The sequence below is a fragment of the Mastomys coucha genome, unplaced genomic scaffold (assembly GCF_008632895.1).
Source record: "Mastomys coucha isolate ucsf_1 unplaced genomic scaffold, UCSF_Mcou_1 pScaffold23, whole genome shotgun sequence".
Lineage (NCBI taxonomy): Eukaryota > Metazoa > Chordata > Mammalia > Rodentia > Muridae > Mastomys > Mastomys coucha.
This window is the reverse complement of record NW_022196906.1, coordinates 38,219,491-38,234,695: the sequence shown is the minus strand read 5'-3', so window position 1 is coordinate 38,234,695 and position 15,205 is coordinate 38,219,491. Positions and strand designations below refer to the sequence as shown.

At 49.6% G+C, this 15,205-nt stretch overlaps 1 protein-coding gene across 7 annotated transcripts in view; it reads left to right on the top strand.

Moving 5' to 3' along the window:
* The window catches only part of Nlrx1 (NLR family member X1), a 16,217-nt gene extending 1,012 nt beyond the window's left edge, over positions 1-15,205 (top strand). For 6 of the 7 annotated variants that reach the window (XM_031344826.1, XM_031344829.1, XM_031344827.1 and 3 more), the window contains exons 2-10: positions 1,589-1,708; positions 2,401-2,470; positions 2,783-2,871; positions 3,310-3,929; positions 4,443-5,258; positions 11,035-11,630; positions 12,439-12,525; positions 13,666-13,917; positions 14,386-15,205. In XM_031344826.1, the coding sequence (XP_031200686.1) occupies positions 1,639-1,708; positions 2,401-2,470; positions 2,783-2,871; positions 3,310-3,929; positions 4,443-5,258; positions 11,035-11,630; positions 12,439-12,525; positions 13,666-13,917; positions 14,386-14,707 (2,922 nt within the window). In that variant the 5' untranslated portion in view covers positions 1,589-1,638 and the 3' untranslated portion in view covers positions 14,708-15,205. Of the gene's footprint in view, positions 1-628; positions 1,046-1,588; positions 1,709-2,400; positions 2,471-2,782; positions 2,872-3,309; positions 3,930-4,442; positions 5,259-11,034; positions 11,631-12,438; positions 12,526-13,665; positions 13,918-14,385 lie in introns of those variants that run through there. The other variant, XM_031344828.1, reaches the window with a different exon arrangement.

The window sequence follows — 15,205 nt, the reverse complement described above, 5'->3', positions numbered from 1 at the left end:
GGTCTCCTGTTTCCAGCCCACTCAAGACCTCAGCCAGCTCCTGCTCTGGCAAGCTGTGCTAAAGCAGGTTGCTCAGTGCGGCCTCTTCCCAAGTGTGCTTCCCTTCAGCCCCAGCGTCAACGAGGGAGGCCATGCCAGCATAGGGGTGCATACATGTCAAAGAGCTCAGAGGGGCTAGAAGAGACTCCTTGGGAAAGAGTACCTTGAGCAGTATGTTCGAAGAGTGCCTGGGATTCTGATAAAGGAGATGCTAACCAAAGTATAGGGACTAAGTTAGGAAGGTGAGAGCAAGAATCCAATAGTAGTCTTGGAGGGTGAGGCGTGGGCTGGGGGCAAGCCTGGAAAGATAGCTTGTGTGGGCCTGGGTTTCTTAGTTGTCAGGTAGCTTAGGAGTTTAGGGAGCTGATTTCTGCAGGGAATGAGGGAGTGGCATAGGCCAACAGTGGAGGCACAGAGGTCTTGAGGAAATGGGGTTTTGTAAGGTCTGAAATGATGAAATGAAGAGGCTGGCAAAAAGCAGAAGGGAGAGATCTGTAGGACTGCTACCGCTGCCTGTAGGGGAAGGATTTGAATAAAGAGCCAGGGAATAGCGTGTGGATCCAGGACTTAGAGGAGTTCAGCCACAAAGTGACCAGAGGAAGGGGTCTGAGAGGCCAGGTTAGCTGAAGTGTGAGGCAGAGGCGGCACATCCTTGTGTCAAGCAGGAAGTTCATTCACACATTCATTTATTATTTATGCCAGCCTTACAGGCGGCTTACATAAAAGTCAGAGAGACGATAAAGTGATACAACCATTAAAACTCAGCTAAAAGGATCGGATGGCTGTGGCACAAAAGCAGAAGGAAATGAATAAGGATGAGTGGGGAAAAAAAACCCAGGCTCAGAAAAGGCCTGCGAGTGAGCACAGGGCTCCTATCTGAGCTTGCAAGCAGTCAAGCAAAAATAAAACCTAAAAGCAGATGACTGGGCTGGAGCTCAGAGCAGAGGCAGCTGTGAAACCTCAGTGCCAGGCAGGAGCTGGTAGGAGATGAAACGGAATCACTCAGGTTAGGATTATCCTTGCTGAGGAGAGCTAGAAGCCAAGCCAGGGCTTCAAAGGCTTCTTTACACATGAGGAAGGGCTGAGCCTCCCTTGGGAGATGGCCCCTTCTTAGATACTAGGGGTAAGGGTTGGGGAGAGAGAGAGAGAGAGAGAGAGAGAGAGAGAGAGAGAGAGAGAGAGAGAGAGAGGTGTATGTGTATATGTGTGTGTGTCTGTCAGTGGATGTGCCTGTCTACGTGTGTGCCTGTATGTGTGTATGTATGTATGTGGGAGGTTTGATGGCCATATATTCACAGTACTGTGTTTTTAAAATTTACATTATTAGTGTTTTGTTTGTTCTTAAGTTTTTCTTTTATACATTTATTTATTTGTTTATGGTGGATGCGGGTTTGGCTGTGTGCAAAGGTCAAAGGACAACTTTTGGGAGCAGTTCTATCTACCCCGTAGGTTCCTGGAATTGAATTCAATTCAAGTCCTCAGGCTTGGTAGCAGGAGTATTTATCCCTTGAGTCATTTGCCAATCCCGTTGACACTTTTCTTTTTGCAGGGGAACAGGAAAGAAAGTGGTTCTAAGTTCCAGGCTCCAGTTTTCCTAGGATGAGGTGGGGCTGCCCTTTGACCAGGACCTCTTGGGGCTCTGGCCTGAGAAGAACACCCCAGCTACCAGGTAAGCAGGAAGCAGAAGTTTTTGGTTCTTGTTTGTTGTTTGTTTGTTTTTTCAAGACATTGTTTCCCTGTGTAGCCCTGGCTGTCCTGGAACTCACTCTGTAGACCAGGCTGGCCGTGAACTCAGAAATCTGCCTGCCTCTGCCTCCCAAGTGCTGGGATTAAAGGCGTGTGCCACCACTGCCCTGCCAGAGGTTTCTGTTTTGATCCTCCTTTCTGCTTCAGGATCCAGATGCTTCCAAAACACCAGGGATCTAGACACAGCAGGTGTACCAGTTCCAGCTGTGTGGTACTCTTAGCTGGTGTCCTCCGGCATGTCACCTTACTGCCCAGAGCCTCTTTTCCCCCATCTTAGACAAGGGGAGCAAGAGCTGGGCCCCTTCTAGCTGTTTCAATCTAATTTTTTATTCAAGACATTAGCTGCATGTTGGCTCTGCACCAGACTGTGGGTTAGGTTTTTGGTATATAATTGTGAACAGAACCAAATGTGAGCCCTGCTCTCATGGAGGGGGAAATGGATGATAATCAAATAATCATATGGCTAAATAGAAGATTATGTAATAACTGCTATTTAGGAATAGCACATGCTATCATAAGAGCAAATAAGAGGGGGGGTTGATGTTAGTGTCGGGATGTGCACTGGAAGAGTATGAATGGCTCTGCAGTTGCTGCCTCTCTCTCTTCTCTCTGCAGATGAACGTGTCCCCTTCCTGATCCAACAGAGCTGGCCCTTTAAAGGGGTTCATCCCCTGAGGCCCTCTAGGTGAGACCTGGGAGTGTCATGCCTCCGAAGGCAGCTAGACATAGCTCAGAAGATGGGAGTGGTCCGGATCTCCTGGGAGAGAGGGTTGGGTTTCTTGGGGGTGGGAAGGGTACAGGACAACTTCCTAGGATCTAGAGGAAGTTAGCTTAGAGCATGTAGGTACATAATAATGGGGAATGGGATCGATCTGGCAGAGGCCAGTCTGAGTCTCAAGCAGGCAGCAATTAGAAAGTGCAGACTGGACTGGACTGAGCCTATGCCAGGGTTCACTCCAGTTCTAAACCTCAGATCATCCCCTGTCTTTGCTCCCAGGGCCTTTATCCGTCACCATGGAAACTCAGCAGACAGTGCTCCCCAACCAGGGAGGCATGGGCAGCTGTTCAGGAGCGTCTCTGCCACTGGTAAAGGAGATCTGTAGAGGGAAGAGGGGCCTAGGAGGATGAGGTCGGGCACAGAGGATTCACCACTGTCATCTACTGGTGGCCTCTCCCTCCCAGCCCCCTCCCTCCTATCATCTGAGCATCACTCATGCCGTGTACAGGGTCCACATACAAAGCACTGTCAGAGACATTCTCTCCCTACCTTGAGACAACTTTGGGTCCCATATCTAGTTGTCTGGAAGCCAGTCAGCCCAGGCTCAGAATAATATATTCAAAGACTCCATATTTTCTGTCATAGGGCTCTAAACCTTCTGATTAACCTACTGGTTAATGGAGTTAGTTCTATGTGGTCACACCACAATGGGTCCCTGTATCTCTGACTAGCTCACCCTGGCTAGCCCGAAGAGCAGGCACCTCCAGTCCTTTGCCTTGACAAATGTCCTTTGCTTTCTCATCCAGAAGCTATCCAAAGGCATCGCCGGAACCTCACTGAATGGTTTAGCCGGCTGCCCAGAGAGGAGCGCCAGTTTGGACCAACTTTTGCTCTAGACACAGTTCATGTTGACCCTGTGATCCGAGAGAGCACCCCAGATGAGCTACTTCGCCCATCCACGGAGCTGGCCACAGGGCATCAGCGAACCCAGGCAGGGCTCCCCCCACTAGCCCTGTCTCAGCTCTTTGACCCAGATGCCTGTGGGCGCCGTGTGCAGACAGTGGTATTGTATGGGACCGTGGGTACTGGCAAGAGCACATTGGTACGCAAGATGGTCTTAGACTGGTGTTATGGGAGACTGCCTGCCTTTGAGCTGCTCATCCCCTTCTCCTGTGAGGACTTGTCATCCCTGGGCTCCACCCCAGCTTCCTTGTGCCAACTTGTGACCCAGCGTTACACTCCCCTGAAGGAGGTGTTACCTCTGATGACTGCTGCAGGATCCCGCCTGCTCTTTGTGCTCCATGGCCTGGAGCGCCTCGACCTTGACTTCCGGCTGGCAGGCACAGGGCTTTGCAGTGACCCAGAGGAACCCGGGGCACCAGCTGCTATCATGGTCAACCTGCTGCGCAAATACATGCTTCCCGAGGTGGGTCACCCCTTGCCATGTCCTGTCACTGCTGTCCCTTAACCTGTCCCATTGGGAATTTTATGTTCTTCTTAGCCTACGTGGTTGTTGTGTGGGACAACAGAGCTTGGGTTAGTTCACCTTGGCCCTTCCTAATGTGTGACCTTGAGCAAGTCACTCTCCTCCCCAAACTTGTGTTCTTCTATCTTAAATGAAATACCACATAATGAATGCTTAGCGCCAGTGCCCTGGACCAGACAGGCCATTGTAGATAATCAATAATTGATATAAGTTTTTGGGACAGGTTCTCACTGTGTAACAATGGCTGGACTGGAGCTCACAGAGATCTACCTGACTCTGTCTCTCAAGTGCTGGGATTAAAGATGTGTGCCACCATGCCCAGCATTGCTAGTTATAATGTTGATAACTATGGTCCTCTTCATCCTTGGACCCTCCATCTTTAGGGGCTTGAGGTAAACAGGTTTCTTGAGACACAGGTGTTTCTTTCTTAACCTTTAACCATATCCTTCCCAGGCCAGCATTCTGGTGACCACCCGGCCCTCCGCCATTGGCCGGATCCCTAGCAAGTACGTGGGCCGCTATGGTGAAATCTGTGGCTTCTCTGATACCAACCTGCAGAAGCTCTACTTCCAGCTCCGCCTTAACCAGCCTGATTGTGGGTATGGTGCTGGGGGTGTCTCAGTCACACCAGCTCAGCGGGACAACCTCATTCAAATGCTGTCCCGAAACCTGGAGGGGCACCATCAGATTGCTGCGGCCTGCTTTCTGCCCTCCTATTGCTGGCTTGTCTGTGCTACCTTGCACTTCCTGCATGCTCCCACCCCTGCTGGTCAGACACTCACAAGCATCTATACCAGCTTTCTACGTCTCAACTTCAGTGGGGAAACACTAGGCAGCACCCACCTCTCCAATCTATCCCTGATGTCCTATGCAGCCCGGACTATGGGCAAGTTGGCCTATGAGGGGGTGTCATCCCGGAAGACCTACTTCTCTGAAGAGGATGTCCGTGGCTGCTTGGAAGCTGGCATCAAGACAGAGGAGGAGTTTCAACTGCTCCAGATCTTCCGCCGGGATGCTCTGAGGTTTTTCCTAGCCCCGTGTGTGGAACCAGGGCACCTGGGTACCTTCGTATTCACCGTGCCTGCCATGCAGGAATATCTGGCTGCCCTCTACATCGTGCTTGGTTTGCGCAAGACAGCCCTGCAGCGGGTGGGCAAAGAAGTGGTTGAATTTGTGGGCCGTGTTGGGGAAGATGTCAGTCTGGTATTAGGCATTGTTGCCAAGCTGTTGCCCCTGCGGATTCTGCCTCTGCTCTTCAACTTGCTCAAGGTAATGAATGATTCCTGCCCTCAAACCCCCCACCCTCCAAACACACACACACACACACACACACACACACACACACATCAGAAGGCACACACATCTCCCAAACACACACACCTAATACTACCCAACACTACCCAACATACACACAACCCAATACCACCCAGCACACACACACACACACACACACACACACACACACACACACACTCCTTGCTATTCCTCCCAAGATCCCATAAGTCTGTATGCACTCCTTGTTCTTCTCCCAGTGGCTCAAGGCTACCTCTTGCATAGATGGAAATCTTCTGGGAATTTGGCTTTTAGTGGGATTGAGGCCTGAGGAATGGGGAGAAAGAAGCCACAGGAAGGCTGGGGGTAAGAAGGGAATTGAGGTTATGGGGACTTTTGAAACAATCGCACAAAGATTCCTAACAAGGATTCTTTTAGCCAGGTAGTGGTGGTGGCACATGCCTTTAATCCCAGCACTTGGGAGGCAAAGGCAGGCAGATTTCTGACTTCAAGGCCAGCCTGGTCTACAGAGTGAGTTCCAGGACAGCCAGGGCTACACAGAGAAACCGTGTCTCAAACAACAACAACAACAAAAAGGATTCTTTTTTTTTTTTTTTTTTTTTTTTCATTTTTCCCAACTTTTGCTATTGGGAGGCACAGGAGATCAATACAATCTTGTTCACAGGCCCAGAAACTTTTCCCCCTGCCCCTTTGTGTGGTGTTGGAGATTGAGCCCAGGGCTTTCTGGCAACTGTTCTCCCACTGAGCTGCATGCCCAGAAACTCACTTGTGCCTGCTCCTTCAGAGGTGATCAGGGCCCAGGAGCAATGACTCATCCTAACTCAATTGCTGGAGACAGGGTTATAAGCAGATACCATTTATTCCTCTGTACTGGGAGGATGAATGACATAGGTAATTGACTTAGGATGGTCTGTCCTGGGTGCAGGTCCACTCCAGAAACCAGCCAGCAGGCCTGAGGGTGATGCTGTGAGCAGAGCGGATATGGGAAGCTCCTGAGGGATGGGGGCTGCCAGTCTCTGCCTATGTCTGACAGACTCCTTAGATGCTTCTGCTTCGTCCTCTGTTTGCAAATCAGTGCTGACAATCTGGACATCCCTTTTTACCTTAAAGAAATGGGGCTGGAGGGATGGCTCAGTGGCTGAAATGCTTGCAGCACAAGCATGAGAATTTCAGTTTTGCTCTCCAGAACCCAGGAAAACTCATAGTTCCCCCCGGAAGGCTAGAATCCAGGACCCCTAGGACAAGCTGGGTAGAGAGTTCTTGATCTGATTCAGGGACCCTGCCCCAAAGAATACGGTGAAAGAGTGATTGAGGATGATTCCTGGGATCAATCTCCGGCACACAAGTGCACATGCACCCCCTCCTCCCCACACACACCTGCAAACATGCATACACATACACAGGAAAAAATAGAGAGTAGAGAAAACTTAGGTACATGAACTTGTCTAATATCACATTGATAACAAGAATAGCTGGGATTTAGCTCAGGGTTTGTGACTCTGTCCTTCCTCGGTTAATCTTGGTGTCAGGAACTGGTCTTGAGAAGGCAGAACACTGGTTAGTGCTACAGAACTAAAGCTGAACTTTACCTTTTTGGGGGCAACAAAGCGTAAAGATTAAGAACAGAAATGTGGTGACCCAGAGACCTGAGTTCAAGTCAGGCTCTGCCACCCACTAGCTCTATAGCATTAATTAAGTTACTTAAGCCTTGCCTTGTCTATTAAATGGGACAATAACAGAATTTATTGACTTTTTTTTTTTTGGTTTTTTTTTTTTTTGGTTTTTTTTTTCGAGGCAGGGTTTCTCCTTGTAGCCCTGGCTGTCCTGGAACTCACTCTGTAGAGCAGGCTGGCCTGAAACTCAGAAATCCACCTGCCTCTGCCTCCCAAGTGCTGGGATTAAAGGCGTGCGCCACCACGGCCCAGCTCACTGACATCATTTAAAGCTCAAATTAATTCTTGGAGTCTGGCACATAGTAAGTGCCATTTAATTATTTGTAAAACATAAAAATGGAGATTGGCAAAATGTCTCAGTTAATAAAGAGACTTGCCTTTCAATCTTAGTGGCCTGGGTTTGACCCTCAGAATTTACATAGAAGTGGAAGGAGCAGACCAAGCATAATGGCTCACACCTTTAACCTGGACCCTCAAGGGGCAGAGGCAGGCTGATCTCTGTGAGTTCCAGGCTAGTCTGGTCTACTCTACATAGTGAGTTACTGGCCAGCCAGGGCTATACAGCAAGACTTTCCTCCCCAAAATAAGTTTTTTTCTTTTTCTTTTTCTTTGCTGTTTTTTTGTTTTTCGAGACAGGGTTTCTCTGTGTAGCTCTGGCTGTCCCAGAACTCACTCTGTAGATCAGGCTGGCCTCGAACTCAGAAATCCGCCTGCCTCTGTCGCCCAAGTGCTGGGATTAAAGGCGTGCGCCACCACTGCCCAGCAAGTTTTTTTTTTTTTTTTTTTTTTTAAAGTTAGGAACGAACTTCTCAGAGTTTTCCTCTGACTTCTGCATATGCCTATGTATTTATTGTGTGTGCATGTGCCTACATGTGTGGCACACACACAAGTAACAATTACCAAAAAATAAATAATTAACTTATGTGGTCTGACCCCCTCATGCCATCACCTCAGACAAATAGGTCATGGCCACTGCTGAGGCCTGGCAACCTTTGAGAATGGAATCAGTGGAGAGTCTGCTCCCCTGTGGGATTGAAGGCTCTCCAGTTATCCTGAAATTGTGCCTCAGGCCTTCTTAGAGATAGATTATCCTTGTAGAGGGTTGATCTCACCTGTTCTTCATGAACCTAACTTTTCCTATTCTCCCTCCTCTTCTCTTCTTCTCCCTCCTCCTCCTCCTCCTCTTCTTCTTCCTTCTCTCTCTCCCCTTTCTTTTCTTTCTGAGCTGGGAGTTGGGCCCCAGGCCTACACATGCCAGGCCAATGCTCTACCACTGAGCTACACCTTCAGCCCTCTTCATGATAGTCCTATTGACTCATCTTCACAAGGTGACAGTTTCTGGTTTTGTCCCCAGATCAGTGTTGAGTACTATCATGTCTGAGGCAAGAGCCTCACATTTGAAAACTGAACAATAATGGAGATCGGAGGAGGTGCCGTCAAACACGCTTGTTTCTTTGTGAGGATGAGAGGGGACATAGCAAACCTCTGCAGATGTAACTCATTTCTCTGTCAAATATTTCAGTTCCTGCTGTATGTTGGGCAATGTGTTAGGTTTGTGGGGAAATGAAGTAATGACTCTGTAGGTTCCTGCCTTTTCTGATTTCACAGACCAAACACAAAAGTCTACATGCCTATGCAGTGGAAAATGAAAATGATAAACGCCTGTCTGAGAAGTTCTGATGTTTTAAGGGAGATGACTCTGGTCCCAGTGGTCAGGCAAGCCTCCTGGAAGACCATTTGAACTTATTTTTCATAGGATTATCCTTTCAAGAGGACAATTGGGGTGGCAGATACTCTAGCAAGTAGTGTCATGAAGGCTGTGAAAGAGGGGAACACCAGCACTGTGAGGAGGGCAAGAAAAGTTGGGAGGAAGGGAGCACAGGGAGCGGGGTGGAGCCTTAGGACAAGGACACTGAGGTTGGCAGGGGCTATACCACAGGGGACCATGAAGCAGCAGGAGCCACATCATCATGGTTGCTCTGGTGATCAGGATGTTGGGAGTGTTGATATACTTATAACACTGTGCCTGGTCTTCAACCGAATGCCTGAGAGTCAGCCCTTACATCTGTTGTTCCATCTCTGTGCATCCATCCTACAGATTGCAAATATATGAACCATGTGTTTGTAATCCCATCACTTGGGAAGTAGAGGCAGAAGGATCAGGAACTCACAGTCATCTTTAGCTATATGATGATTCCAGGTCATGCCTGGGATTCAAGACCTCGTCTAAAGAGAGGACAAGAGGAGGAGAAGGAGGGGGAGGAGAGGGAGGAAGAGAAGAGGAACAGGAAAAAGAAAATATCTGACTGTCAGGACCTAGTGGCAACTGCCTGTAATCCTAGTACTCTAGAGGCTAAACCAGGCAGACTTTGAGGTCAAGGCCAGTGAGGACTCCAACAGTAAGAGCCTGTCAGTAGACCAGGTTGGCCTTGAACTCAAAGATCTGCCTGCCTCTGCCTCCCAAGTGCTGGGATTAAAGGCATGCACTACCACCTCCTGGAAAGAGCCTGTTTTTAAAACCAAAAACCCAAAAACCAAAAACTTGACAGAGCCAGGTGGTGGTGGCACATGCCTAGCACTTGGGAGGCAAAGGCAGGCGAATTTCTGAGTTCGAGGCCAGCCTGGTCTACAGAGTGAGTTCCAGGACAGCCAGAGCTATACAGAGAAATGAGAAACCCTGTCTCGAAAAACCAAAAAAAAAAAAAAAAAAAAAAAGAAAGCTTGATAGAGGAAAAGATTTGAAAAAAAGATTTCAGAGAGCTAGGGAGATGGCTCAAGAGAAGAGATCCTTTTGCCTCTGCAGAGGACCTGAGTTCAGTTTCCACCGTAACTTCAGCCTTGGTGAGGCCCAACTTCCTCTGGCCTCTTTGGGCACCTGCACTCATATGCAAATACCTACACACATACATATAATTAAAAAAAATTCTTTAAAAGAAATGCAAGGAGCTAGGGAGTTGGCTCAGTGGTTAAGAGCACTTGTTCTTGTATCCATGTGGTGGTTCACAACCATCCATAATTCTAGTCCCAGAGGATGCAGAGTCATCTTCTGACCTCCACAGGCACCAGACACACACATGGTGCATAAACATACCTGCAGGCCAAACACTCATACACATAATATTAAAAATAAAAATAGCCAGCAGTGGTGGCACATCCTTTAATCCCAGCACTTGGGAGGCAGAGACAGGTGGATTTTTGAGTTCGAGGCCAGCCTGGTCTACTGAGTAAGTTCTAGAACAGCCAGGGCTACACAGAGAAACCCTGGCTCAAAAATAAAATAAAATAAAATAAAATAAAATAAAATATAAAAATAAATAAATAAATGAAATAAAAATAATTAAAACAACAGTAAGTGTAGATGGAGTGGGTGTAGTTCCGTGACTGAGCACTTGCTTAACACCCGTGAACACTTGGGCTCAATCGTCAACACTTCCTCCACAAAAGTACCTATATTAAACATACATGGGTCCTTTTCAACACAATACAGTGCTGTTTATCTAACTAAATAGCTACCACATAACCATTCTATACCTAGCATTTACATTGTATCAAGTGTTTCAAGTAGTCCAGAGATTATTTAATATACAGTAGGGCATGCATAAACTATGTGCACAAATACTGACTCATTTTACATAAGGGACTTGAACATCCAAGCATATTGGATATCTGTGAGGGCTCCAGAACCAACTCTCTGTGGAGGGACAACTGTATGTATTCATTCTTCCTCACACCTCCTGGACTGGGAAATGACCTGGCACTTGGGCAAAAGGAAGAGATCCCTACCATCGGGAATGCACCAGACAAGTGTTTGACAGATGGCCCTAGAAAAGTCAATTTGGGGCCAGATTATGAAAAGTTTCATATTCCAGGCTAAATGTTTGGAGTTTGCCTCATGGGCACCAGGAAGCCATGGAGGGTGTCCCAGCAAGGGGAACTAGCCCGATCTGCAAGTGATGTTGTGAGCTCAAGGGGAGAGCCCAAGGTTAGAACAATTGGAGGGCGTATCTATCTTGAACTGAACCTTGGAGGCTTGATTGGATGTTTGGAAGGCCATACCCCCTCCCATGCTTCTTTTCCAGGTAGTTCCGAGAGTCTTTGGGCGCATGGTGAGTAAGAGTCGGGAGGCAGTGGCCCAGGCCATGGTGCTGGAGATGTTCCGGGAGGAAGACTACTACAATGATGACGTTCTGGATCAAATGGGTGCCAGCATCCTGGGTGTGGAGGGCCCCCGACGCCACCCAGATGAACCCCCTGAAGATGAAGTCTTTGAGCTCTTCCCCATGTTCATGGGTGGACTTCTCTCTGCCCACAACCGGGCGGTGCTGGCTCAGCTTGGCTGTCCCATCAAGAACCTGGATGCTCTCGAGAATGCCCAGGCCATCAAGAAGAAACTGGGGAAGCTGGGTCGGCAGGTGCTGCCCCCCTCGGAGCTTCTTGACCATCTCTTCTTCCACTATGAGTTCCAGAACCAGCGCTTCTCAGCTGAAGTGCTGGGCTCTCTTCGACAGCTCAATTTAGCAGGTGTGCGCATGACACCCCTCAAGTGCACAGTGGTAGCCTCTGTACTGGGAAGTGGAAGGCACCCCCTGGATGAGGTGAACTTGGCCTCCTGCCAGCTGGACCCCGCTGGGCTACACACTCTCATGCCTGTCCTCCTGCGTGCCCGGAAACTGGGGTGAGGACTAATCTTTATGCATAGGCATGAAGGGAGGAAATGGTGGGGGGGGGGGCAGCAGGAGAGAGAAGGTGCTAGGGAGGCCAAAGGAATGAAGAAAGGCCAGGGGACATACATGAGTCAGCTTTCTGTTGCTTTAACAATACCTAAGGCTAGCTACCTTCTAAAGAAAAGAGGTCTGCCAGACAACAGGCGCCTGTAATCCCAACATTCAAAAAGCAGGTGGAAGGAGTACTGTGAGTTTGAGTCCAGCATGAGCTACACAGTGAATTCTAGGCCAGCCTGGGCTATATAAGGTCTTGACTCAAGAAAAAGGAAGGGGAGAGAGGAGTTTACAGTTTTGGAAGTTAAAAGGCTATGCATGGTTTCATCTTCTGGTAAAGATCTCTGAGGCTGTATTACAACATGGTAGAAGAGCAGAGGAGACAGCTGTGTGCAGAGAAGGCCCTGAAGGCACATGGAGAAGCCTTACTTTATAACAATTGACTGTATTGGGAACCAAAGCCCTCCAAGCCTAGTTAATGCTCTCTAAGTGTACCTACCTGATCCTATCTCTACCTACTTGATCCTCACTTCCAGCAGTACAACTACAAACCCCTAACTCACTTGTCCTCCCTTTGACATAGCAGAGTACAGCAGGGCGGGATGGAGAAGGCATGGGCAGAGGTCACTTGAGCAACAGGGGACAAGGAATGTGTGGATGGCAGGAAGCAGGCTGGTAAGGAGGAGGCACACTCCATGGGAAGACCCCATGCTGACCTGCTTTCTTGTTCTCTTGCCTCCCCTCTCCAAACACCTTCTGCTCCAGGTTGCAACTCAACAATCTGGGCCCTGAGGCCTGCAGAGACCTCCGAGACCTGCTGTTACATGACCAATGCCAGATCACCACGCTTCGGTGAGTGTCCTATAGCAGGGAGTTGGTGGGAGTCTCAGGGTCTTCTGATGGCCTCAGACATGGTGAGAACTGAGGCTGCCCTGACTCTAGTTAAGAGGTTGTCTGGGCCCTGGCTGGCTCCCTGCCCAGGTCCAGCACTAGGGAGGCACAGAGAAGCAGATCTCTGAGTTCAAAGCCATCCTGGTCTATAGAGCAAGTTTCAGTATTGCCAGGACTACATGAGAAAATGTCTCCAACAAACAAGCAAATGGAAATAATATAAAGGAACAAGGAAGATACCCAGAGTGGGTACTAAGAAAGCCTTTCTCCTGGCTAATATCAGCCTGGGGGACAGGAAGGCTGCAGTAATTCCTGGGCCAGTTGCCTGGCAACAGAATCCCTTATCCCTGCAGACTCACCATAATGCTGGGTACTCTCTAGTTGCTCCCAAGGTGCTGGCTGATTTCCTAGGAACCCAGAATGCCTGGGGGCCCCTGTTTCTAATGAGAACCAGGAGAGGTGAATGAGGAAGAAGAAAGGGGACTGAAGGGGGGAGGGACCCCTGGTGAGAAGGTGAAAGTGGCTGGTGCCAAGCCTGAAAAACTGAGTTTAATTCCCTGGATTCACATATTGGTTGGAAGGAAAGAACCAGTTCCCACAAGTGTCCTCTGACCTCTGTAGCCCCTCCCCTCCCCGCTTCACTTCCACAGGCACACATGCACAGAATAAGTAAATGTTTTGTTTTGTTTTGTTTTTAATGAAAAGGGGATGGGGAATGTGACAGTAGAAAGAAGGAACCAGAGAGGAGGGAGGACCAGAGAGGAGGGAGGACCAGAAAGAAGGGAGGACCAAAGGCTGGGGAGGCTGTAAAGGAAGGTGTAATAGGAACAGAAGAGCGGGGTGGGGGTGGGGTGGGGGGGTGATTGGAGGTCAGGGAGCTAGAGAGAAATAGAAGGGAGGGAGAAGAGGTAACTTGTTTTCCCCCACTCTCCCTCTTGGGCAGGAGCTGCTTTTCATTTTGCTGTCCCTTTGCCTGGGCCCCATTTCTGTGTTCAGACTGGCCTCCAACCCAGATGTGCCCCCTTTAGCCAACGTCCTAGCACCCAGCTTGGGTATCTACAATGCCCCATCCCCCAATTTTGCCTTACCTGTGGCCCTTAGGCTGTCCAACAACCCACTGACAGCAGCTGGTGTGGACTTACTGATGGATGGGCTGGCAGGAAACACTTCAGTGACACACCTGTCCCTGCTGCACACTGACCTTGGAGACGAGGGACTGGAGCTGCTGGCTGCCCAGCTGGACCGCAACAAACAACTGCAGGAACTGAATGTGGCCTACAATGGTGCTGGGGACACAGTGGCCCTGGCCTTGGCTAAGGCTGCTCGGGAGCACCCTTCCCTGGAGCTGCTGCAGTAAGTCCTGCTCCTGGTCTCATGCCCCCAGGCCCCAATCCGCTTATTGCTTCTCTTTACTATGTTCTTCTACCCTAGAGATGCTGTGAACCTACTCTCTGTATTCTCTTTCTGACCCTGTGGAGTGCTAAGCTATCCCAAGTCCTCTATGACTGTCCCTTACCCTACCACCATTTCTCCCAGAGACTACTGCCTCTGGTCACACCATATTTTTCCATCAGCTTCTACCTCTGCCTCTGGCTTATTGCAGATTCTTTTGGTGATGCCAGGGAGTGAACCCAGGGCTCTGGGCAAGCTAAGCACTCTACCACCTGAGCCTTATCCTCAGATCTTATCTCATGCTCTTGGCCCCTCCCATTTGGCAGCCTGCTGGGAATTATAAAGCTTCCTGGCTCTCTGCCTATCCACCTTGGGCTTTTCTTCTCAAAACCCTGATGAATGACACCTTCCCATCTCTTTCTCCACCAGCCTCTACTTCAATGAGCTGAGTTCAGAGGGCCGCCAGGTCCTGCGGGATTTAGGGGGCTCTGGTGAAGGTGGTGCCCGGGTTGTTGCCTCGCTGACGGAGGGGACTGCGGTGTCTGAGTACTGGTCGGTGATCCTTAGCGAAGTCCAGCGCAACCTCAACAGCTGGGACCCGCTCCGGGTCCAGAGGCATCTGAAGCTGCTGCTCCGAGATCTGGAAGACAGCCGAGGTGCCACCCTTAATCCTTGGCGCAAGGCTCAGCTTCTGCGAGTGGAGAGCGAGGTCAAGACTCTTCTGGAGCAGCTGGGAGGCTCTGGACACTGAGACAGGGACAGAGCTGTGGGACCACTGGCTCCCTCTGTGGCTTCCTAGCTTGCATGACTCCTTCCAGAAAGATCCCTTCAGTTCTGCTGTCAAAGCAAAGGGTAAAACTGTGCTGCTCCCACCCCCAACAAGTCCAGCCTAGAGTTCCCAAGGTCAAATGCGGTGAATTGATGTTGGACTTGGATATGGAACATGTCACCTCTCCCTTTGCCTAGAAAGACTAAGGATATGGCACCTCAGTGGCCAAATTGCCCTGCGACACCGCCGCCACCACCAGCTTTGCCTCTTCCTCTGATTGTTTCCCATGCTGGGGGTTCTGCCAGCCAGCAGATGTACTGGATGGCTCCCCATCCTGCCTTACACTCTGGACACAGAATGCTCTCACACTGGTGCTTTCCCCATCCTCATGTCTCTCAAATGCACAGGTATCGATGGCTCCAAGGCTACTAGGGACAAGTGTGCCCACCTTGCTGCTATTAAAAAGCCCTGTGTCTTCCA